Source organism: Theropithecus gelada, chromosome 9 (assembly GCF_003255815.1).
Source record: "Theropithecus gelada isolate Dixy chromosome 9, Tgel_1.0, whole genome shotgun sequence".
In the NCBI taxonomy this organism is placed as follows: domain Eukaryota; kingdom Metazoa; phylum Chordata; class Mammalia; order Primates; family Cercopithecidae; genus Theropithecus; species Theropithecus gelada.
The window spans coordinates 121,191,655-121,216,817 of record NC_037677.1 but is presented as its reverse complement, the minus strand read 5'-3'; the positions used below and the strand labels follow the sequence as shown (position 1 = coordinate 121,216,817).

At 50.8% G+C, this 25,163-nt stretch overlaps 1 protein-coding gene across 2 annotated transcripts in view; it reads left to right on the top strand.

Moving 5' to 3' along the window:
- FAM53B (family with sequence similarity 53 member B) overlaps positions 1 to 25,163 on the top strand; it is a 125,003-nt gene that overhangs the window by 49,601 nt on the left and 50,239 nt on the right. For both annotated transcript variants that reach the window (XM_025395974.1, XM_025395975.1), the window contains exon 4: positions 12,099 to 12,871. In XM_025395974.1, the coding sequence (XP_025251759.1) occupies positions 12,099 to 12,871 (773 nt within the window). The remainder of the gene's footprint in view (positions 1 to 12,098; positions 12,872 to 25,163) is intronic.

The window sequence follows — 25,163 nt, the reverse complement described above, 5'->3', positions numbered from 1 at the left end:
TGGTCTTTATTTCAAGGATTTCTAGTCTTTGCACTATAAGTTACAATAAGGTGAATGTGTGGTGGGTTTGTGATGGCAGAGAGACTCACCCTTGTAGGGGCAGGTCTTGAGGCCCAGGGACCAAGGCAGAGGCCCTGGGGAGAGGAGGTCTGTGGCGAAAAGCCCAGATGGCCCAGGAGAATCTATTGGAGGCTGCGGAGCCCAGCAACCTGCTTTCTACCGGGGAGGCCATGGTTTCCAGGAGGGACTACGCTGTGTCTCCAGACTCCTGTTTACAGAATGACTCTTTAGGAAGTGCTGGCGGCGTCCCAGTGCCTCCGTCCCAGGCTCTTCTCCTCTTCAGCATGGTCCTGTCTTCCTTCTGCTCTGTGGGACAGTGCCAGGGCACTACGAGGCAGCAGAGGGAGAAGCGGGGAGCCGTTGTACTGGTGGGAGATCTTTGGAGTCCCCTCGTTCTCCTCTGCTGCTCTCTGTCTATGGGCCTCATCTTTCTGTTGCTCAGCCCCTCCCTGATTCAGGAAAACCCGGACCTGCATGGCTGTGCATCACTGAGGTGTTTCACTGACTGCATTTCGTTTCGTTTGCAGTGACGTGCTGTCATAGATACGACTTGAGCACCTGCTGTGTGTCAGGCACCTGGTGAGGGATAGAGTGGATCAGACCCTGCCCCTTCCCTCAGGGAGGTTTCTGTCTGGTGGAGGAGAAAGATCAATGAACAGTGAATTCCGCGCTGCTTAGGCCAACTTCCATGAGATGTGGAGGCCCTTGAACTATGGGGATACCACCCCGTCTTCCTGGCTAGGTTTCCTCACCTTGCAAATTGTGGGGATTTAAGGTGACGGCCACACACTAGCGCACATCCTCCCTCCCGCCTCTGTCCCTTTCCTGCACTTGCTGGGAGAGAGGGGTCAGCAGTCAGGAGCCTTACCCTGTGCACTCTGTCTAGTGGAAGCTCAGGTTACCTCTCCAGCCCTTCTGGTGCTCCGTGAACTGGGAGTGCACCCCAGGCAGCAAGATTTCATCAGAGAGGTGTACCTGCTTTTCTTTTCTTTTCTTTTCTTTCTTTCTTTTTTTTTTTTTTTTTTTTTGAGACAGTCTCACTGTCGCCAGGCTGGAGTACAGTGGCATGATCTTGGCCCACTGCAACCTCCACCTCCTGGGTTCAAGCAGTTCTCCTGCTTCAGCCTCCTAAGTAGCTGGGATTACAAGCGTGTGCCACCACGCCCAGCTTATTTTTGTATTTTTAATAGAGACGGGGTTTCATCATGTTGGCCAGGATGGTCTTGATCTCCTGACCTCGTGATCTGCCTGCCTCAGCCTCACAAAGTGCTAGGATTACAGGCGTGAGCCACCGCGCCTGGCATGCCTGCTTTTCAACAGTGGGGAAGAGAATACTCTGAGGGGCTGGCTGGACTTTTCAAGAGGGTTTTGGGCCCTTCTAGCTCTTGACAATGCTGTGCAAAGATAAAACACCAAATTATCATAATCACCAACCCCCAGCCTGTCTCCTGAAGATAAAAGATTCATGTTCTGGTGCTGATCAGTGGAATTCTCCCATGAGAGCTGGGGACAGTTAGTCCTGTGACTCAGGAGTTTTTCCTCCTGAGCCCCCATGCCAGGGTCCTTGCTGGAAGCCAGTATGAGTTCAAGTTTCCCGAATGTTCTGCAGAAAATCTGGGCAAGTGCAGTAGAGCAAGGAGCACAGCACCCTGGTCACTTCCTAAAATGCCACCGTTTCAAGTAGCTCAGCCTCCTCTGCACCCACTTAGATAAAACACGTAACTAATATAAATCGAATACTCACAACAATGCCTTTTTAATTTTATTTTTGTTTTTTTTTTGTTTGTTTTTTTTTGAGATGGAGTCTCACTCTTTCTCCTAGGCTGGAGTGCACTGGTGCAGTCTTAGCTCAGGGCAACCTCCACCTCCTAGGTTCAAGCAATTCTTCTGCCTCAGCCTCCCAAGTGGCTGGAATTACAGGCGTCTGCCACCATGCCTGGCTAATTTTTGTATTTCTAGTAGAGATGGGGTTTCACCAAATTGGTCAGGGTGGTCTTGAACTCTTGACCTCAGGTTATCCACCCGCCTCAGCCTCCCAAAGTACTGGGATTACAGGTGTGAGCCACGGCGCCTGGCCTATGCTTTTTATTTATTTTTTTAATTAAAAGCACTTCACGCCCTATAATTGCAAGCTGGATACCAGGCCCCTCCCCACTCTTATCCCCTACCCCAGTTTAGGAACTTGATACAGAGAAGTGGTTTTGTGCTTCTCAGTGTGGAAGAGAGAACAAAGCCAGCATGGAGTGTGGATGGGAGAAGCAGGGTAGAGCTGAGCACTGCCCAGCCAGCCCTGCACCAGGATTGAGTGCCCCTTATTAGGGTGCCAGCTCAGTCCCCACCACAGGGCTCCTGCCAGCAGAGGCTGTTTTGACTCTTGGCTTCCTTTCTCATCTCCCAGAGCATCCCCAGCTCACCTTCTTTGCTGAAATGGAATTTCCTCTACAAAGCTGCTCTGGGAAAGAGCCATTTATATGACTGGTTCTTGTGCTCTCGACACAGGAAACATAGGTCAGGTGGCAGCTCCGTGGTGCGGCCCACCCACTGGACAGCCGACTGGGCGAGGGAGCCAGCCCTTGCTCCTGACTCTGATTTCTAGTGGGTACAAAGAGGGGCCCGGGCTGTGGCTGAGAGTCATCCTGTGTGGGGAGAAGCAGGGCCACATGTGGACTCTCAGTCCAGGCTCCCTCCACATCTTCTGCCATTTGCAGTGGGGGACCCAGGGTCACACGTGTATTAGTTTAATCTTTTTTGGTGAAACAGGCAAGTGGAGTGAACGCAGTCTCCATTCACCACCCTTGGCTAATTGCAGCCATTCAGTGCATTTGTATTGTAGGGACAATAGGCACCACACATTCCATTTTCCTCAGCACTCAGGCGAGGAGGAGACCTGGAAATCACTCATATGTAAGAAAGCGAAGGCAATACCAATTATTTTAAAAAGGCTACTAGGAAAAGTCTTGTAAATACAAGTCAGTGGACAGAGAACAAAACAATTCATGTGCTAAAAAAAATTGGATGGAAACCCATAATTACTTTAGGAGTTATGGTAATAAATTATTTATTAATGTAAATTATTTCACAGGCAAAGAACATAGAGGAAACTTGAGCAGAAGGATCATACATTATGTATAAAAAGGAATTGTAAAAATATTATAGCAGCCCTCCTTGTGCCGCCCCAGTTCAGGTTTGTCCGCATTTTAATTATAAGCTCTTACTTTCACGGTTTAATTACTTGGCTGTTAAAGTCTACTCTGTACATAAAAGGGTTGTTCCCTGGGGCACTCTCTGTATTAATTTCTACAGGGTAAACCAGTTGGCTGTGTTGAGCTGGGGAGGACTAAAAGATTTTGCTTTGAGATTTGGTAGCTTTGGTCTTTAAACTCAGCCACTGTTTGTCATGGAAAGTGGAAAGTGATTGCACGTTGTAGGAAAAGGGTGGCCGTCAGAGCTTGAGTGTTTTTGATTCTCAGAACAAATAAACAAATGAATGAATCAAAATGAATGACAGCAATAACAAAATCAGAGCTTCTCAGGCCCAATTTTTGGTCTCTGCCACTTTTTCTGTTTTGCAGAGACAACCATTTTGAATGTGGTCATTGGGCCAGGTCCTCCAATAAGAGACTGCGTGTTAACCAGTATAGGGTAGAATGAGATTTGTTTTCATTGAAAAAAAATTATATCCATATATAAGTGTGTGTGTGTGTGTGTGTATATATATGTATATGTATATAGGATTTTTTAAGGTTTGCTTTATTATTTTTATTTTTATTATGGTCATATGTGTGATTTTTAAAAATCTCTAAAATAGTTTGTCCATGTAGGGTATTTAAATTCTTCCTTGTACCATTCATTGGTTTCAGGCAGTGTTTCAGGAATAATAAAGCACAGAATGGAAGTAGATGTAAAATGTGGTTGGCACATGACAAGTGTTGCCAGTGACAAGTGAAAACAGAGCTTCCCAGGGCTGCCTTCTTACCCAGGTTGGGCTGACTTGATGGGGAGGGGACCACAATAGTGCCAGAGGACAGGAAATGGCCACTGCCAGCCTATCTGGGTGCCTTGCCTTCCACATGAAGAGATGGTCAAGTTAGGCAGCCTGGCCCAACTGCAAGAGCATGACCTTGGGACTGCAGACTCTTTTGACATCCGGGCTCTGTCATTTGCTGGACGTGTGTCCATGGGGGAGATGTGACATCGTTCTGAAGCCCAGTCTCCCCATCAGTCAGATGGGGACTGCTGTGACAGCCCATGAGATGAATCACGTGCTTGGGATGCACATTCATGCTCTTCCTCAGCTTCAGCAAGGACCCTATTAGAGTGTTAGCTGATGAACAGTAAATACGCATTTGTTGACAGTTTCGTGAAAAGCTCTGCCTGTCGCCAGTTCCCTCATCTGTTTAATGGCACCCAGCTTTGTTGTGCACATCAGTTGAGAGATGCATCACCAGCAGCTGCCCGTTTCCCATGCTCTGTGCACACCCACAATCAGGATGGAAATCCAGAGGAGATGGACCAAACTGACCTTGTTGTCCCTTCAGAGTTCTTGTTGCCATTGCAAATACTAGCTGTTCCCTTACATTTATGAATGCCTGGGGGGTGGAGTAGGAAGTCCCGGTCAGAACCGAAAGGGCTGTCATGAGACCCTAGTCTACTCCACCTTGTGCAGATCGTGAGATTGAGGCCCCTGTTCCCAGTGCCCCATCTGGTATGGTTTTTAACCTTGAGGATCCTACCGGGCATCTTTTTGTCAGAGCCAAGACTTCCCAGAAGCAGCGGCAGCTGCCATGGGCCACCACAACTCTGCTGGTAAGGGCAGGGCCCTGGTAATGGCTCTGAACCCCGAACTTTGTCCTTAGTAGCCTCTGTCACCTCCCAGAGCCCTGCAGACCCGCCTTCCTTCTTCCTTGGATGTGGGTCCTGATGGAGCGCTATCTCTAGCCATTCGAATTCCTTGTGCCTTGTGTGAGGAACTTGGTGTCCTGTGTTGCTGTCCCCCAACCCAAGACACAGCTGCCATTTTACAGTCCATCTCAGGTGCGTGGGCAGGACCTGAAGCTAAGGCCTGGCAGGCAAAGCCCGAGGACCTTTCATTCCTGACACTGCTCTGAATTGAGTCTCCTTCTGGTCATATAAGCAAAGAGACCCTCCAGGGAGCCAGAGGCTCTCAAGTCCATTTAAAAACAGATGAGACAATCATGGGGGAGCTCATGTCATTGCCCTGCTTGTGTCCCCCGCACCCCCACGTTCTTTTCGTAAGATCAGTTTAGCAAAACCACCTTCAGAAAGACACCTCGGCTCTCTTGATTTTCCCATTGGTGATTTGGTGAGCTTCTCCCCAAACCAAGCATAGAATCTTTGTGGCCCTGAGGCCAAGTTCACACAACCCAACCCACAGGGCAGGGGAGAGATACTCATTGTCAGCACAAGTAGATAGGTGTGAAATGTAAGAATGAGTCAGCTGGTCCTGATCTGACAGCAGGCTTGCTAATTGGGGCATTTTGTATCTTGGTCTGTACTTGAGGTGCTTAACCTTTTCTGGAAACCACATTCTGCTGTACTTATGTGACCATAAGGCACCATTGAAAACATAGTACAAGCTCTCCAGGGCTATAAAGCTCCTCTATCTTTTGAATATATGAAGGCTTATAGTCCCCCAAGAATCTGGGGCCCTGGGAATTTTCCTTCAAATTTAAGGGTAGAAATGGAAATAAGAACATTTGAGGTCAAATACCATTCGTGTTCCTCTGAGTGTTTTTCTTGCTTCAAGCTCTAGGATCTGTGCACACAGCAGTCTTCTGCCCTTCTTAGTCAAACAGTGACAGGACCAGAGCCTTGTGAGTGCAAATTTGGGGATTTGGGTCCTTGTCTCTGCATATGTAGGCATCTCATTCTCCTGTTCTTTGTGGCATAATCAAAAGTCAGAAACTGCAAGCTCAGTCATCAAGCCTCAGCTTTGGAAGAGCCTAGTCTGTCCAAGACTGTGAGAGAACTGGGCCCGAGGATGCTTGTGTGGCTCACCCTCCCATCTGCAGGCAAAGGCTCATGTGTGTTTGCGCTACACACAAATGCACATGCTCTCACGTATGTATAATTTCAGACTTGTGAAGATAATGCTCACTGGGGACACGGAGAAGCTTTACATGCCCTAAAGGCTAAAGCAACAGGCACAGCATAGAACTGAATGGGCTGGTGCTGTGCTCTCAGGCTGTGGGCTGTCGCGCCCTGCTCAGGTCTGCCAGCGGCTTGGTGTCAGGCTGCAGGTGGATGGGGGCCCTTCTGTGTATCTTTAGGACACAGCTGATGGGCCATTGCGTGTTCTCAGGGAGAAAGTGGGAGGCTTCACACTCATCTTGTTCACAGGAGTAAATTAGCTTCTAAGGCCTTTGCTAGTGGCTCTCCATCGAAAGCATGTTGTGTAGCTTGAGAAGGAGGCCCTAAGGATCCTCATCCTGTCCTGTGAAACTTCTAAGTACTTGAAGGGTGAAGTGATCCTTCTCCATTCTTCTTCCTGGAATTGGCCCAAACCGAAACATAAAACACCAACTTTCAGTGATGTTATGAATTCAAATTTGTAGAGACCAGAATTGTCAATCCTCCTGAAGCTTCGGGGCAGTGGGGCTGGATGGTCTGGATGGGCTGCCATTCTGACAGATGTTTGAGAACTCAGTTCTCCATGTCATCCGCTTTCCAGAACAGCATTTCTCAACATTTTTGCATTGAAATAACCTGGGGAGCTTGTTAAGATGCAAATGCCTACCCAGAGAGATTCTGATTTACCAAGTCAGAGACGGGGTCTAGAAACCTGCATTTTAACAAACACCCCCAAAGGATGCTCCTGTAGGTGGCCCAGAAGCCACACTTTGAGAAATCTTAGTCAGAGAAGCCAGGTTTCCATTCCAGCCAGATTCTACAGAGGCTGGCACCCAGTTGCAGCTCTGGTTGAGTCAAGCCTCAGCTAGGAGAGCGTTTTCCAGTACCGTTAATTATCCTTATGATGACTGCTGCTTTTGAGAGCCTACTCTATACCCTGTATGAGATGCCTATTTAATTCTCATAATAGCTATGAGGAACTGAGTAACTTAACACAGCTGAGGTTTGAACCCAGGTCCTTGCCCTTTCCGCTACACCAAGTGACTGTTGCTCAGTAGACTCCTACATCATGGCCATTGTGACTTGAAAGAGTTATAGTTGTTTGTGCAGAAGTGATACTGAATGGAGGGGGCAGGGGCACCCCGAATCCTCTTCTTGGAGGCCTACCGAGGCCCTTTGTACGGTGTGACGTGAGGGCCTAGCGCTTAGGGCAGTTTGCCATTAAAAATTAGCTTCTATTCCTGTTTCTTTTGTCTGGTGATCTGACCCAACAAATCGCTTTCTGTTCCCTGAGCGAATGGGGAAAACACAGGGCTAAACATAGCCTTGATTGTTTTTACTTTTCTCATATTGTACTTCTCAAAGCGATAAAGATAGAAACAATTACAATATTATCTGCCTGCAGACTGAACAAGTGGCCACCTGGCTGGTGTTGATACACAATAACAGTGCTTTGCATTTTCTGAGTGTCTTAGACATGACTCTGCCAACCCATCTCCTGGCTGAGTCACACATGGCCACATGGCCCAGGTGGGGCAGACAGTTCAGGGCACAGCCCAGGTTGGACTTACCTGGCCAAGGAAGACTCACCTTTGCCAAGGACAAAAGACAGGTGTGTCCAAGGGGACACCACATCCTCTTGTAGCTTTTATCTGCAGTTTGCAATCCACTCCCTCATTCATGCACCACTAAGGTCTGCTGTGTGCCTTGCTCTGTGCTAGGCACTGGGGAGCCACACTGGGGCTGTGCTTGAGAGTCTGTGGCTTTAGGAGGAGAAGTAGATGTGTAAGCAGATCCATAAAGTTCAGGTACCTCTGTGCTGTACAATCACAGAGCTAGGAGAAGGCGTATCTTCAGAGGATCTTTGAGTTGGCTTTTTAAATGAGGAGACTCTTGGTGAAATGAGGATAAAGGCAGGAAAAGAACATTCCAGGCCTTTGCAAGGGTGTGAATGAGTGAAAGAGCTGATGTTGGGGGAAGCTACAACGTCTTTTCACAGTTAAAAACTGACTCTTCGAATCTTCCCTACAACAAATCTTATAGGCCATAGAAGCGTACTCTGTAACATAGAAGGAGTAGGTCCTGTAGGAATTCATCACCCAGCTCTGATGTCCCTGGGTTTTGGTGGTTACCTCAAGGCCCAGCAAGTTGGACTTCCAGCCTTTCTGCATATAGGTCTTACCTGTGCTTGCTCCTGCAGTCTAGTTACTTAAACTTTAGTTTTATAAAGAATCGCTGGTGCATAAGAATTACCCTTTTGGGTTGTCTACACAAAGCTGGGTGGAGGAGGTGTACTTTGTGGGCTGGTTCAGGAATTCTTCAAGGATGGTTTTGACTCTATGTGATTATTTTCTGACCTCCACTGTCATAGGAGGTTTGCTACCTGGAGTGTAGGGTTTGTTGGGGGAAATGATGAGGAGATGGGCCCGGGTGCCAGTCTGAAATGCTTGTCTTCTTTCCCAGAAGCAGCGGATGACAACCGAAGCGAATAGGCCACAATAGGTGGGGGCTTCAGGAAGTTATCTAGAGGCAGTGAAGAGGTAGGCCTGGAGTAGGGAGGCCCTGTGGGATCCCTTCAAGAAGCACCAAGATCGCAGGCTGGCCATGGGAAAGGAAGGGCAGATGGGAGGGATGGTTTAGCTGCCTCCCGATTTCCCTTTCTTCTATGATTTCCCTAGAGATGGGAAAAATTCCAGGCCAGTGGCGCAAAAATGGAATAGAAAATGGCATCCTCTGAGAGTGGGATCAACTCCTTTTCATCTCACGGGTTTCCCCGAGGCCTGGCGGAGACACAGTCTGTAGTATGTCTCAGGCTCCGTGAGCACCGGCCACCCTTGCTGCTCTATGCCAAACCCGTTGGTTTTTTCCTCAGTCGGCCACATTCCTGGCCCATCTGGTGCCTCAGTGCCTTGTCTCAAAAGAGAAGTTAGTGGCCAGCGTTTGGTGCAGCAACTTCCTGAAAACCCAGAGGAGCCAACTCAGCAGAGGGCGGGCTGTGGGCCCCCACCCTGACCCTGGCTCACTTCCTGAGTTCAGCAAGGGCACAGCACCAGTGGGCTTGGTGGTCACATCCCCCACATATTCGGTAAGACATTTTTTCTCAGAACATTTGGAGACTATAGAAAAACAAAAGAGAAAAAATAAATTAACCAACCAGCTGTCTGCCAATCCACTTTAACATTTTGGTTTATTTCCTTCTTACCTTCACATACAACAGACATATTTTGCTAAGTAGAAATCACACCCTCTATACAGTTTTACATCCTATTTCTTTATGCTCAACTTTATATTATTAGCATTTCCCCACATCATTTAATGTTCTTTGAAACTCTACTTCTTCATGCTCCATGTTATTCCTTGATAATTTATTTAACCAGCCCCTGCTGTAAGATGTTTTAATTATGTTTACCATTTTGCTATCGCTCATCATTTTGATGAACATCATCATACATAAATCTTCACTTTTTTCTTAGGATAACTTTCTGTTTTCTTTTAAATTAGATAACTGGGATATTTGTGACTCTGTCAACAAGAGTTTATATTTCCTTTAATTTTACTTTATAGCCGGTCACGGTGGCTCATGCCTGTAATCCCAGCACTTTGGGAGGCCAAGGTGGGTGGATCACTTGAGGCCAGGAGTTTGAGACCAGCCTGGCCAACATGGTGAAACTCCATGTCTACAAAAAATACAAAAATTAGCTGGGCTTGTGGTACACGTCCATAATCCCAGCTACTTAGGAGACTGAGGCACCAGAATAGCTTGAATCTGGGAGGTGGAGGTTGCAGTGAGCTGGGATTATGCCACTGCACTCCAGCCTGGGCCACAGAGCCAGGTCCTGTCTGAAAAAAAATTTTTTTTTTACTTTATATTAGTTTATTGGACTTTCAGCTGCTGACCAGTGTCAAGTTGAAGCTGATTTAATAGAATGGTGAATACCCAAAGGGAATGGTTTCCTTGGTGGTGAAGCCTGTCTGAACAACCTAATATAACTTGCAGGAAGGGGTACGTTGGATGGTTTTTGGAAGTAATTGATCCAGTCTAGTTGGAGGAGCAGATATTGAGACCTGCTGTGGTCAGGCCCTGGGAAATTTCAGAGATGAGATGGACGATGTATGATGAAGGAATTGGATGTTTAGCGACAGTCTTGCTTTGTTGCAGCTGGCTTGCCTGGGCTTTTGGAAGGTTTCTCTCCTGCATCTCCAGCTTCTGAGGCCCTCCATGAATACAGCCTCTGGATAATTTCTAGCAGTGTCCCCTGCCAGGGTCCCAGCCCCTCAATCTGTATCTCATGACCTTGGCAGGATGCCCAAGAGGAAGGAGTACCACTGTTAGCTGTGCCTTAGCTTTTCCTCTGGGCTCCTGGCCCTCCCTTTGGGCTGCACAGGTCATTCCCGTTGAGTCAGTCAAGAAGCTGCTGCTTGTGACGCTCAGCTGGCTGTGTCTCTTGGTGCCCTTTGAGGAGTGGCCACTGGTAGAGGAGATAGGTTTGTAGTCCTTGCTGCCTCGAGCACTCATGGGTTAAGTCTCAGTTTTCTGCACCTGAGCCCATCTTGCCTTACCCATAAACTCCTTAAGGCCAGGGCCAGAGTCAGGCTCCCCTGCAGTCTGCCTCAGCGCTGCAGTGTAGTGAAAAGGGCCTGTGCTCTGGGGCCTGACTAAGCTGGGTTTACATCCTGTCTGGTGCTAGCTCTGTGGCCTTGGGCTAGTTGCTCAATGTCCCCCAAACCTTGATCTCCTGATCTGGTCCATGATGGTACCTGCACTCAGGGTGCTGTGTGGATTACACAGCCCGGGTGAATGCTCAGTAAGTGATCTGCATTGCTGTGAGACCCTGCGTGCATTTAAATACCTACCAAATATCATTTCAGGTTTCACTTGTATTCTTCTCTTGACTGACTCAAGCCATTCACATGTGCATGATTTATAAATATATATAGGTTCGAGAAAATAGTACTAACAGGTTGTTCCCTGACAGCATGGCATATTTCTTAACTTTGCTTTTATACTGTAGACTTGAATACAAGAACTATGTCAAATTTATCTTTGCATCTCCTAAAATTCCCCACATGGTGCCTGATTTCATAGTAGAAAAACAGTAAATAGTTCTTGAATATTTCACAAACTAAAGGGTCAAGTGCAAATGTAGCATTTCATAGCAGGATAGGTTATTTATTTGTGTATTCAAGTAAAGACCTGAATACATAAGTTTAAGTGGTGCCCTTAAGTCTGTGAAGCCCAAGACTTGTTCTTATAGATTTTAATTGCTTTAAGTGAAAAATCGAGTGAACACAGAGAAAATGCTGTGATTGGCAGCCATTGGTGACATCGATGTTGAGCATTTTGATGGAGGTGATCTAAATCAGTACCAGCTCCAGCTTCTATTAGCAAAGGCTTTCAAGGTGGAATTGGGGTGAACTAACCTGGCAGTGCCCCAGCCATCTTTTGGCCTTGGCCATCTGAGATGCTGAGACATCTTTGGTTGTGGTCTTCTGCCAGGGCATCGAGTCCCCGTCCTGAGAACTGCAGAGAACCCAGTGGCACTTAACGTATGTCTTGTCCTGACTGTCTTACTGGCCAGGGCAGGGCTCAGGGCAAGTTGGTTTCCCACCCATAAGATGAGAAAGCATTTTGGATGAAAAATATTGCTTTGGATTCTCCTGGGAGACAGTATGGTACACTGGAAAGAAAACCATATCAGGAGTCCCAGGGGTGTATCTGGATTCTAGGCCCTGCTCTGCTTCCAACTTCCAACTCAAAGCCTTGAGATTCACTTCTCCTCTCTGAGCCTCAGTTTCTCATCTGTAAAATGAGGTTGGACTGGATGGTTTCTAAGGGCCTTTTGGCTCTAAGATACTGTGTTTGAAACGGGCTGTTGGTGTGGAGATATTAAAGGGCTGGAGTGAAGGCCTTCTCAAATCCTGTTTTCTCCTTGTCATTTATGAACCAGAAAATGACAGATGGCGAGACCTGGACAGGAAATGCCCTCTTCAGATTGACCAACCGAGCACCAGCATCTGGGAATGCCTGCCTGAAAAGGACAACTCACTATGGCACCGGGAGGCAGTGACCGCCTGTGCTGTGACCAGTCTGATCAAAGACCTCAGCATCAGCGACCACAACGGGAACCCCTCAGCACCCCCTAGCAAGCGTCAGTGCCGCTCACTGTCCTTCTCCGATGAGATGTCCAGCTGCCGGACATCATGGAGGCCCCTGGGCTCCAAAGTCTGGACTCCTGTGGAAAAGAGACGCTGCTACAGTGGGGGCAGCGTCCAGCGCTATTCCAACGGCTTCAGCACCATGCAGAGGAGCTCCAGCTTCAGCCTCCCTTCCCGGGCCAACGTGCTGTCCTCACCCTGCGACCAGGCAGGACTCCACCATCGATTTGGAGGGCAGCCCTGCCAAGGGGTGCCAGGCTCAGCCCCGTGTGGACAGGCAGGTGACACCTGGAACCCTGACCCGCACCCCATGGGAGGGGGCCGGCTGGACCTGCAACGGTCCCTCTCTTGCTCACATGAGCAGTTTTCCTTTGTGGAATACTGTCCTCCCTCAGCCAACAGCACACCTGCCTCCACGCCAGAGCTGGCAAGACGCTCCAGCGGCCTTTCCCGCAGCCGCTCCCAGCCGTGTGTCCTTAACGATAAGAAGGTCGGTGTTAAAAGGCGGCGCCCTGAAGAAGTGCAAGAGCAGAGGCCTTCTCTAGACCTTGCCAAGATGGCACAGGTAAGAGCCCCAGCATCCTGGAGTCACCTTGGTGCTCACTGGAGCCTCTGCTGGGTCTGGGCCGTCCTAGACAAGCATAGAACACCAGTTTCAGAAATACCCAGGAGTGGGTTAGTTTCCTTGTTTTTAAAAATCCTTTTCAAAGAAAGATTATTTCCAGTTGGTTTTTTAAAAGCGTTTATTTCTTTCTATTTACAACCAAATATTCCCTTTCACTGTGAGTGCAGTGCTAGGGGTACAAGGGCAGGTGGATGGGGAGAGGTGGGCTGTTGGTGGGCAGACTCACTGGACCAAACACTGGTGTTCCCCTCCGGCCCTTCACTGAAGCCATCTCTCCCAGGAAGCCGCCCCTGCAGCTGCTGCAAGAAACGTTTACACACACTGGGATTCAGTGTCCCTTGGATTTTGCTGGTCCTGAGATCAGGGGTGTGGGTAATGGTTTCCGAGAGCTAGTGATTGTGGAGAGCTTATTCCTTTGATTAAACTGTTGAAATGTGAGGCCCTCAAGATGCTGTGACCAACATTCTCTGAGCTGCCTCTGCAGTCATCCTTGCCCTTTGCTGTAGAAGTATCTGGCCACACGCTCCTGTCACTTGGACTTTATCCTCTTTGTCTTGGAGCTCTGCCTTGTGCTAACACTGATCTTGGATATTGATTTGAATGAGATGAACTTGGAGTTCATACTCTGTCATCAGGAGTGTCTCTGAGCCTGAGAGTTGGCTGCATCTGGTTCTGGCTGGGGATGAGGAAGTGGTGCTGGCCCTTGTGACCTCTGACTCAAGGATGGGTGGATGTGATGGGCCACAACACTATTGGCTCTGTGTTCATCTAGGAGCTGTCAGTTGCTTAATGCCGCAGTCTGACCATCGTCTTTTCTGGACTTATTTATGTAAACATTGGTCTCACTGGGTTTCAAGGGGTGAAGATCTTCTTGTTGGTGAGGATGGTTTCAGAGGGGTTGGCCTTGGTCACTCAGCACTATGGCCACATCCAGGGCAGGCGGGCTCATCGTGCTCACTGTGTTTTGGGCGGGCATAGCTGACTTCCTTCCAAGCCCAATGTTGTTTTCTCAATTGGATCTTCTTTCCTTTTACAAAGAATGTGCAGTTTCTCTTCATAGGGTTTTGTTATTCTCTCCTTTAGTTCCTACTCCCAACATAGAGGTCTACCCAGAAAAGAAGAGGTGCAGGTGTCTTAAGTCTAAAGCATATCTGGCCCCAGAGTCCAGACTTTCTGGCTACCTTTGTTCAAGAGCCTGGGCACTGGCTGGGGCAGTGGGAGCGCAAGATGGTGGTGTGCTCGTTCCTCCCCTGTGTCAGTGGGATCCGCCTGGGGGAGAGCCTGAAGGGGTGTGGGTCAGCGCTCCTGCCCCTCCTCAGCTAGTTTCCACTTCTTCCATCGTGGCTCCAGGCGTGTGCCGTTCTTTTTGCAGTGTAGTGGAACGTTCTTGACTTTACTAGCTGGACAGGGATTGAACGCATTTATTGGACACCAAGAGGAATTTCCCTTCTCCAGAAAAATGTAAATAGGTAAAAAGTCTGGAAAGGTGACAGATTTGGGTGACTTCTGAGGAAAACCCAGAGCCCAGAGTTCTGGGTATGATAATGCTTCAGTCACATTTTTAATGCTGAGCATATTTTATTACCTAATGAGTAGATAGATAATAAAAACAACATACATGTTATTATATGTTACTAGCCACAGCTGGAATAACACCACTGGCATCATTGGAGACATTTCTTGACCTCGTTTGGTTAGATACTATTTAAAAATACAATGCTCAGTGGGGCTGCGCCCAGTTGTATAGATGGCTTCATTGGCCCCAGGCAGGCCTCCCAGATCTGGGAAGGTGCGTGGAACCTGAGGAGGCTGCTCTGGCTCAGCCTGTCTGTCCTTGGCCGCCTTCTTGGCAGCGGGTCTTGAGCAGAGGGAAAGTAGAGAGGGGCCTCTGGAAAGTGTGTGTGCCCAAGGCCTATGGCCAGAGCCCTGAGGCTGGGCCCGTGAACGCTGAGCCATGCCCCCACCAAGAGTCTAGACCCTAGTCAGCCCTCTTTTCATGGGGCTCGGCCTGCTTTGGCTCCATCATCAGTTGATTTCTAGCCTGGGGAGGTGGGCCTTGCTTTTCTGTGGGGCCCTGAGAACGAGGCCTAGGGTATCCATACTATGTATTTATCAAGAGCCCTGGACAGTGCAGGGCCTCGTGCATGGTAACCTGATGAGCTGGGCATGTTGCTGGTGTACAAGGACTAACATGTTGCTAGATGGCCACTGAGGTTAGACCACTAGCCACAGACCCCAGTTTCTACATGCTGTGGCTTCACTCAACATTTGGGACCACTGAGAAGGGGCTGGGGTCTGCTCTGCATGCCCATGGAGGCAAGACTTGGAGTTGGGCTTTCCATATCTTTGGAAGGGTAGGCTTGTACCCAGGTGTGGCCCACGCTTCCTTCCGCTGGGCTCTGGCTTCTCTTTCGTGGGCCTTTTGATCTTGGTTTACACATTGCCTTTGGGGGTGAGAGCTCCACTTGTGCATTCTTGTAAAGGCGCCCTTCGTATGTGGGTTCTGAGGCCAGGTGTGTGTGAGTCTGCAGAAGGCCTTTTCAGTTAGACCTTTGGAGCAGCTGGCCATTCTGAAGAGCCCCAGCTCCCCTAGAGGCCCCGACTGGGGCCCAGAGCAGATCTTGAGGGTGTGCGTGAGTACATGGGGTCTTCCCTCTGGCCATGATTCGGTATGGCCAGGTGGACTGTGGTAGTTGGAGCCCCTCCAGCCTGCCCGCAGGAAAGGGTCCAGGGAGAGAACCCAAGAGAGTAAGAGGGCAGGAAGCTCCGAGGTCCAAGGCCCTGTCCTCATCTGTATCCACAGTTGAGTTCAGCAGGAGCAAGTGCCCTGGGGTGTAGACTCTGTGCTAGAAGCTGAGGATGTCAGGAGATGTGACCTCAGAGCTTGTCCATTCCAGTCCCTCTTGAGGAAACTGAAGCTCTCTTGGTCCCTATGCTTGCCAGGGCTCTTTTGGGCATGGTGTTCACTTTTGGATCTGCATTTAGAAGGCGACATTGACACACTAGAAGGCCTCCAGAGGTAGGGCCGGAGACTGGAAGCCCTAGGCAAATTGCTTGACATGTCTGTGCAGCAAATGCCACCACTGCCACAGGACTGTGGGAGGAGCAAGAGAAACAACGTATGTGGATAATGCACTATCCATATGGGTGTGTGTATATATATGTGTGTGTGTCCACATCTGTTGATATGTGTGTGTGTGTGTCTGTGTCTATAGGTACACACACCCCCCCCACCCAGTGCTTTGGCTGGCACAGGCTGGGTGCTGACAGATACTCATGATCATCGTCACAGTCACGGGACTTGGAGGGAAGGTGTGGGCTGCTTCTGGATGCCTCCAGAGGCAGAGGTAGGAGCAGAGGGTGGACGTTCCTGGGAGGTGCCCTCGGTCTGCTATGAGAATGCCTATTTTTCGGGAGGCTGAGGTGGGCGGATCACAAGGTCAGGAGATCGAGACCATCCCATCCCGGCTCACACAGTGAAACCCCGTCTCTACTAAAAATACAAAAAACTAGCCGGGCGTGGTGGCGGGCGCCTGTAGTCCCAGCTACTCAGGAGGCTGAGGCAGGAGAATGGCGTGAACCCGGGAGGCAGAGCTTGCAGTGAACTGAGATCGCGCCACCGCACTCCAGCCTGGGTGACAGAGCGAGACTCCGTCTCAAAAAAAAAGAATGCCTATGCCTATTTTTCTTTGTTTGTCCACCGTTTTCCCTGTGTTTCCATCCTCCCTTTTCTGTTCATGCCACTTTCTGTGTCTTGTTTGTTCGTCTTCTTGCCTCATCGCTTTTCTTTTGTAAATGGGAAGGAGGCCTGCCCTGCAGCTCAGCTCAGCCTGCAGTCAACTCTGTGTTCAGAGCCCAGGGTTATGAAATGGTGACAGAATTGGATTCGCCCCCCCTCTTGCCAGAGGAAGTTGGCCGTGTGTGAGCATTCTCCTATCTGTCACCCTTGAAACGAGGGTGGAAATATCCCGGGGGCGCGCTGGCCACCCTACCCCTTCCTAGCCGCATCCCTGGGGGACAGCTGTCCCAGTTAACTCTTGTCTGTTGGGGATGAGACACACAGGGTGGGGTGTCGACATTGCTTTCAGATTGTCTTTGCTCATGTCTTCTTAAAACCCCAATGCCAAGAGAGCAGGCAGAGATGCTGAATGAGGCTGCAGGTGAGGTGGCCATCTGGATCCTGAGTCGGGGAGACTGACTGTAGTGAGGAAAGCGCTAATGGGGGAAATGACGCAGGGACCTAGTCCCGCAGTGGCTGCCCTCCCTGTACTTGTAATTACAACCACTTGGTTCCACAGAGCAAGTTGCCCAAAGGCAGCTCAGAGGACTGGCTGTGCTGCTATCCCTGCGCAAGCCTGGCCCCGTGGGCCTCCTGCACAGCTTTCCTCCTCACATGGTGTTTTTGGCCCTCCTGGTTGGTGTTCTCTGTGAGGCTGCAGCCTTCCTTTTGCAGAATGACAATGTGTGCCATTGAGGGCAGGGCCCAGCCTGAGGGTGTGACTCGTTTATTAGCAGGACTTTTGCTGACATTTTCCTTACTGCTTTTTTGAGACCTGGTTTGACCACCCAGCATTGGTTGGCTCCCAGCAAGACTTGAGCTATATGAGGCCATTTAGACATAGATCACATGTGTGTGAGCAAAGATTTCAGAAAAAAGCAACAATTAAAAAGATCACCCATTGAATGCAGTCCCCCTGGGTGTCATAGTCCCTGCTGTATTTTTAACTCCAAGCTGGTCATCTTGAAAGAGCAACAACAGAAGCAAGATGTTTGTGGGGAGGGGTCAGGATGCCGAAACAGAGGTTTGATTGATTGCAGCTGCCCACACACTGAGTCCCCAAACCTCCCTGAGCAGGCCTCAGAACAGGCAGCAACTGTTGTGTTAGCAGATGTTTGAGAGACCGTGAAAGCTGGCCAGGGGCAGTTTGGGGTAGAAAAGAAGCATGAGGTAGAAACCAGCATGCCAGCATGGCTTTGGGAAGCCGCTGAAAGCAGTATTCCTGGGGGTGAGTCCAGGAGAGCTGGGTGGGCGGGGCTACAGGGGCTGTGCAGGATGAGGGGTTGCTGCAGGAAGTCGTGAGAGCTTGTGCAGATGCTCATCAGTGACTCGCAGCTCTTTGCTGGACAGGTCCTCTCCAAGTGAAGCCCCCCAGCCAGCTTCCACTTTCCATCTTTTGTGCCGGTGGGGCCACCTTTGAGGGACAGTGGCCCTTCTTGGTCGCCATGGGGTTGGCTACATGACTTCTTGCTCAGGCACTCCCAGCAGCTGCAGGCCAGCTGTGCCTTTCCTTGGCCAAGTTTCTGTGTGGCAGACCCAGCTTGCCTGCACCTTTGTGACTTTCTCCTGTCCACCCTGCCAGTGGCTGTTCCCCTTCAGTTGCTTACGGTTCCCGCCGCCCTGCACCCTCAGCACCCTTCCTCTCAGGGTGGGAAGCTGTGCCGATGGCAAGTAGAGGAATTCAGAGGTGGAGCACCCCTTATAACACGGACTGCAGACAACGTGAAGATCTGGTGAGAGAGGTAGGCTTGGAAAGCCCTAGAAAGCCCATTGGAATGAAAGAAATGCTAAATACAAGTAAAGGCAAAAACTTTTGTGGGCAGGCACATGGGAGTAGTTGCTTCTGACTTAGAGATAGTTAGGATAGACTTGAACAAAGGAAGAGAGCCTGTAAGACCTGGGCTGTCAGAGTTTAGGGATGTCAAGGGGGCAGCTTTGGATGCTGAACTAGCACGCCTCCTTCCGTGCTCTTGACAGACATTGCTAATCAATCATGGCAGCCTTTTCAGGTGAACTTAGTGGAGGTCTTAGAATCCTCCCCTTGGCAGTCTTGGCAGCCATTGCTAATTGATGGGTAACTGAACGTTATCTGCTATCTCTGTTCTAACCCATCCCCTCACTTGAGGATGAGGCCTCTAGAGTCCAGGAAGAGTTGGGGCCTTGCCCAAAGTCACATGGTGAGGCACCCCGGAAGGTGGGAACCCTGACCTCTTGACCCCAGGCGCAGTGCTCCCGCTGCTGTGCTTGGTCCTGGGTGAGGACCACTCAGCTGGCCCTTCCAGAGAACTGATGTGCATGGGGCATAGAGAGTGTGGCTGTGAGAAGTAGGAGCTTCAGAGTCAGATAACTGGGGCTGTGTCCCCATTCTGCCACTTTTGAACTGTGTGCCCCAGGCCTCATGTCTGTGTCTGTAAAATGGGAATGGCAGTGCCTGTTGCTCACGAGTGTGGGAGGAATCATGTGGCATGGATCTGGCACATGGTTGGCACTCAGCAAATGCCAGCTTTGATGAACAAAGAAAGCCCGGGCCTGCTGCAGCCTTTCTCCCATGGTAGCTCCCCTCGTACCCTCTGCTGCTCTGGGCAGTGTCCTGGGCTCTCCACTCTTGGTGGGCTGGGATCCTGCCAGCCGTGGCGCATGCTGGCGTCAGGCTTCCAGGAGACTAGTTTCAGCTCTAGTCCTCGTCTTCCCTGCTTCCCATCCTTTCCCTCCCTTTCTTCCCTTTCTTTTGACGGAGTGTTGCTCTGTTGCCCAGGTTGGCGTGCAGTGGTGAGATCTTGACTCACTGCAGCCTCCGCCCAGATCCCTCCTTTCTGTCTCTAGTCACAGCCCTCAGGTTGCACAAGCAATCTGCTTAAGGTCACTGGGATCGAGGCCGAGTGTTGACACAATAGCTTTGCTCTCCTGGGGAAGAGGAAAATGGGAGTTCATCTGGGGACTGCTAGGGAGGCAGCTTTTAGTGCCACTTACTGATTTCCATGCTTCAATTGAGAGCCATCCTGAGCAGAGAATGTTTGAGAAGCTATGAGGCTCTGGGAGGCCCCGGCTCTCTGAAGTAGGGGCCCTTTCCTAAGCCAGCTGCTCAGATGAGAGCCCCGGGTGTGCTGGGAGTGCTCTTGGCTTGCCAGGCCCTGCTCTGGTGCTGGCAAAGAGGCTTCAGAGAGCCTAGCAGGCTCTGCCCTTGGAAGGCTTATGGGCCGGAGGGAGAACGAGGCCTTACCAGCTGAGGCCTCACCACATCAGAGGATGTCGCCAGTCTTGCTTCATGGAAGCCAGAGTAAGAACAGCCTGTGGGTCAGCTGGCTCTTGCCCCTTTGGCTGGTTCAACTCCAAGGGCCCCCAGTGGAAGGTTTAGAGAAACTCTCATGTTTTTCCCAGGCTGCTGAAGGAGAAGCAGAGAGCATGGGCTGAGACGAGGAGACAGAGGGCTGGTGGGAGAGCGGGGCCTCAGGCTGGAGCCCTGCCCACGAACGGAGCCCCATCCTCATCCTGGGCAACTTATGGAATCTCTTCATGGTTCAGTTTCCCCATCTTCAAGGAAGGGTGGCGACGCCCTCTCTCACTGTGTTAAATGTCTCATTAAATGAGTTCATTTGTATGAAGTGCTCGGAGCTTAGTACTGTGTGCCCAGGACATGTGCTCAGTAAGAGTTGGCTGCCATATTGGGAGTCGCACTTTAGGAGTAAGGGGAGAAATTTGGCAAAAGGAGGGACCTGCTGTTCTTCAAGTGTGAACTATCCTCCCCTCAGGAATTCCTTGTCTCTGCAGCGCTGACGTGCTCTGCCACATCCCTGCTCCCCAGAAGAAGGCCTCACCTGAGGTCACAACTGAGTTGTTGAGCGGTGCTGCAGGGGTATGAGTCCCGGGCTCTGTAACTCTGAGGGCAGGGATTTGCCTTATTGCCACGTGGTAGAGGCCTCTCATATCCGAAGGGAAACAGAGGTACGCTGTTGTTGGAATAGAGCTGCGGTTGGAGTCAGAAGAGCTGGGTTTGAGAGGCACTCTGCCACCTGGCTGTGTGGTGACTGTGAGCCGGTTGCCCTGCTTCTCTGAGCCTCGGGTTTCTGACCGTGCGTGCATCTGCCCAGGTGTAGCCATGAGTGTCAGGTTACCTGGAAGCCAACACACTGCAGGTTCCTAGACCTTGTCCGAGAGAGTCTGAATTAGCAGGTCTGGGGCAGAACCCTAGTACCTCGGGGTCCCAGAGATGGGCATATTCCTAGCCCAGTGACTCCACAGATGCCCAGGGACTAGTTTGTGTCATATGGAGATGGCATTGAGAGTTCAGGTCCCTCAGTCAGGAGGTACCAGCTCAGCCTGGATTAGGAAGGGTCTGACCTGGAGGAGGATCCAGGTCCTAGGGTGAGTGCCCACTGAGCTGCTGTACCAAGCAGAGCAATGGTTTCCCCGCCTGCCAATGAAACTGCCCATGCAGGAGGGCTCGGGGTTGACTTACGCTGAGTTGAGTACAAGGCGCTGCTTCAGAAATGTCTGGAAAGCCTGTTCTAGTATATGGTGTTGAACGTTTCCGAGGCAAGTTCTCATGGGTGGGTTGTTAAGGACAAGTTCCACACCCTGTTTGATATCCTGCCTTGTGTGCAACGGCAGAGTGAATGAATGACAGGAACTCTGAGTGCAGGGTAGAAGCATTAGTAGGTTTTAAGCAGGGGAGCAAAAGCACCCCGTAAAAAGCTCCTCTGGCACGACAGTGAGCAGCATGGACTGTAGGTTCTGGGGGAGGTGGGGAGGCCAGGCAGGAGGCTATTGGCAAACATGAAGGTGGGCTAGACGATGGTGGGGGCAGTGGAAGTGCTGATAGGCATAAGGGGCTCAAGAAATGTTCTCAAGATAAAAGCAGCAGGGCTGACTTCCAACTCACCCTAGTCATAGGCTTCACTGGGCAGAGAATCAATCATCTTAATCCCCAAAGGTGGCAACTTTCTTTAAACTACCCTGTTTAGTGTTTGTTCATCGTAAGTCCCTCTTGTTATCTAACCTGCAGTCCTCACTTTGACTGTATTTCTTCTTGATCTGTTCTCAGTAGAACTGAAATCCAGTGGATCACCATGACCTATTTTGTCTCTGTATGAAAGTATCTATGGGACTCTCTTACCTCCTGTCCTTGCACATCTGTGATTTGCTAGCCCAGCTGCTGCTTGCCACTGGGGAGGCCCCATTCCTTACCCTTTCCTGTCAGCCCTCAGTTTGCAAACTTCTGACTGCTTTGCCCAAGCTTCTCTGTTCTTGTCCACTTGAAAGTGGCTGCCCATTCTGAACTCTGGGCTGGAGAGGGGCTCGGGGCAGCTTAGGGCCACAGGAGGATTCTTTCATGGTTTCTAACGCTTGTCACGCTGGATCTTGTCTCAGCTCTGCCACATCTGGTCAGTTTACAACAGCTGGGACAGCAGCTCCCGGAAACAAGGGGCCTGTGATGGCCTCCTCAATTCTCCTAATGAAGCCGAGTAATCCCCAGCTGGGCCTCAGAGGATGCAGCGAAAGGGAGGTCTGCCTTATTCCTGCTTCCTTATCTGGGACATCAGGAGAACGCCTGGTGGGAAGCCCCTCCCACCCCGAGGTTAGCATGGTGCCTGCGGGCTGTTGAGCCCGGTGAGGGCCAGAGCAGGAAGCACAAAGAGGTGCATCACCGAGATGGGTGTGGGATGGAGACAGAGCTGTGCCCAGAGCCCAGCACGGCTGGTGCCTGACCGGGCCTTTTCCCGACACCATGCAGGCTGCTGACCTTTGTGGGTCCATTAGTGTGAAGCCTTTACTTTAGCCCACTTCGCCTTTTGCAGCATGGCCCTCTGTCGCCCCAAGCACTGCACCAGTAGAGAATTTCTCCTGCTGACAGGAGCCCATTTATCTACCATTTTTGTGGTATCAGCCATCCGGAATTACCACTCTTTCTTGCAACTTCAGGCCACAGTCAAGAAATCAGAAAGCAAACGCCACACGAAGAACAAACCCTTTGCTGCAGTCCCCATGCTGGCGGGAACTTGGTTTGACTAGACTCAGAGTGGGTGTTAATTGCCAATTTATGGCCAAAAGATTAACAATGCCTCCTTTGAAAGTTAGACATAGTAGAGCTCTTGGATAATTCCTTTTTGGGAGGGGGAGGAGTGGCTTAAAAAAAAAATCTCTTGGAAAACAAAAGCAACAATTGGTTGCAAAATATAATGCAACCACCAGAAGCTTAATTTGTGAGCAGTAACGCGAGTTCACATCAGTAATGTGTCACTAGAGGTCATCAGGCACCCCCCCTTTCCCTGAAGGGCCACAGACTGCATTTACTCCTCATGGAGTAGTGGTGGCAGTATGGAGGCCCCCGCTGTTTCACTGCTGGAGCTCCGTGGGTGGAGTGGGTGAGGCAGGCCTCCTGGATCAGCCAGGGCCTGTCAGAGGCAGAAACCAGCCCATTAGATGAGGTGAATTCACTGTGAGCAATGGTTAGCTAGGTTTCTGAAAAACTGAAAAGCCAAGAAGAGAAAAAGAAGTATTAGTATCACGCAGAAGCAGCTACAGGAAGCCACTCCCCACTTTGGGCTAGGGGACCCCCGGGCAGAGACTGCACTTCTGAAAGCTTGGCAGCATGGGGTCCATTGGCCCCACTGGGCTAGGGCAAGACCTGAGAGGCGGGGGCGCCGGCCAGCTGGTCCCGCAGAAAGGGAAGGTGATGAAATTGGTTCTGTGAATGTTGGAAATGCAGCAAACGGGAAGCAACTGCTGCGAACGGAGCAGATTGCTCCTGCAGGTCACGCAGCATGGCTGGATGATGGTAACGGCACAGGAAGCAGACGGGAGATGCACGGCCGTCTCTGTCCCCCAGCCTCGCTCTGCTCAGCATCCTTCTGTTGAATGCTGTCTGACGTTCTCCAGCGGGGCTGGAGATCTCTTCTAGCGCACGTCGCAGCTCCGTCCTAGTTTGTTCTTCACTCAGCAGATCCTTGCCTGGAGTGTGCTGGCCACCTGGCATTCAGCTAGGCCCTGGGGATGTTTCTGCAATGCAGAAAGGGGGATGGATGTCATGCAGGCCAACAACAGGCAGGCAGGGCCATTTCAGATGGCGATATTTGCACTAATGAGAATCCAGCAGGCCAGCGTGGTTTGGATCACCAGGCAGGATGAGAGAAGATGGAAGTGGGACGTGGCCAGCTTTAGATTGAAGGAACAGGGAGGCCTTGTTGAGGAGATGACACTGGCACAAATCACAGATGATGAGATGTGTTCAGCTTTGCAAAGATAATTAGGGAGAACGTCCCAAGTAGAGGGAAGGCAAGCCCCAGAGGTGGGAGTGGGCATGGTGATTGTAGGGCACAGCGAAGCTGGGGTGACTGGGGTCGGAGTGGGCGTGGTTGAGTGCAGGGTACAGCGAAGCTGAGGTTCCTGAGTCGGGGGTGCAAAGGATGCTTGAGAGGTCAGCAGGGCCATCACGGTCGTCCTTGCAGGCTGGGGTGAGGAGCGGGCTTTTTGCCTGGAGCCCAGGGTTGGAATGCCATCGGGGCCTCTGGGGCCAGGATCTGATGGGATGCTCAGTCACCTGCCTTACCTGACTGCTATGCTTATTTTCCACCTTGGGGGTTTGACCGCAGACGGCCCCAGGGAAACCGGTGCAAGGAGGTCATGGCAAGAAGGCACATGAGGGTGAAAGCATACCAGAGAGATGCTTAGGCCCCAGTGTCGGGCACAGGCTCAGAGGAAGTTAATCAGGCACCTCTGCAAGTGCCTCTCATGATGATGAGTGTCACCTCCCACCCTAGGCTCACGGCGGGTCTGAGTTCTCCCCTGCCATATCTGCACACACATCAGCCTGGCCCTGGCTTTGGGAAGTGGGTCACTAACTCCTAATCCGTGGGCCACTGTTTGCAGGGCATCCTCCCTCAGGCGTGTGGGCCTCACCCACCCTGTGAGCGGCTCCTCCTGTTCTGCTCTTCAGGGAAGAAAATGGAGTGCTGAGGCCATGTGTCACTGGCTGCGTGGCAGAGCGGTGAGTGGGGCCCACTCAGTCGTTGGCCTCGACAGCCCGTGGGCCCCCGTGTCTCCATAGGGCTGCCTTCCTGAGGTGAGCTCCCCCACCACTTGTGAAGCACAGGGCTCAGGGAAGTCTGGGATTTGCCCTAGGCTTTGGGTTCCCTGATGGTCAGGTGGGGATGGTGACATCCTCACGTGGGGCTGTTCCCAGCCTTTGGCCCAGGGCCTGGTACTCAGGCCGTGCTCAGAATGTATGGCTTTTACTTATCACATCCCTTGGGCCCATAAACAGACGGATCATTGAAACCCCAGTGGCCCTGACTTCTCCTCCCAACCGTTGAGCAGACTCTGCATTTCTTGAGCTATGAGCAGGTTGGTAAAGCCGGGCATGGGGGTGATAGAGAGGCTCTGTGGTCAGCACCATGGCCTCTTTGGAAGAGCGCTTTAGTTCTGCCTGGCACTGCGGTTCAGCTGTCCAGTTGTACA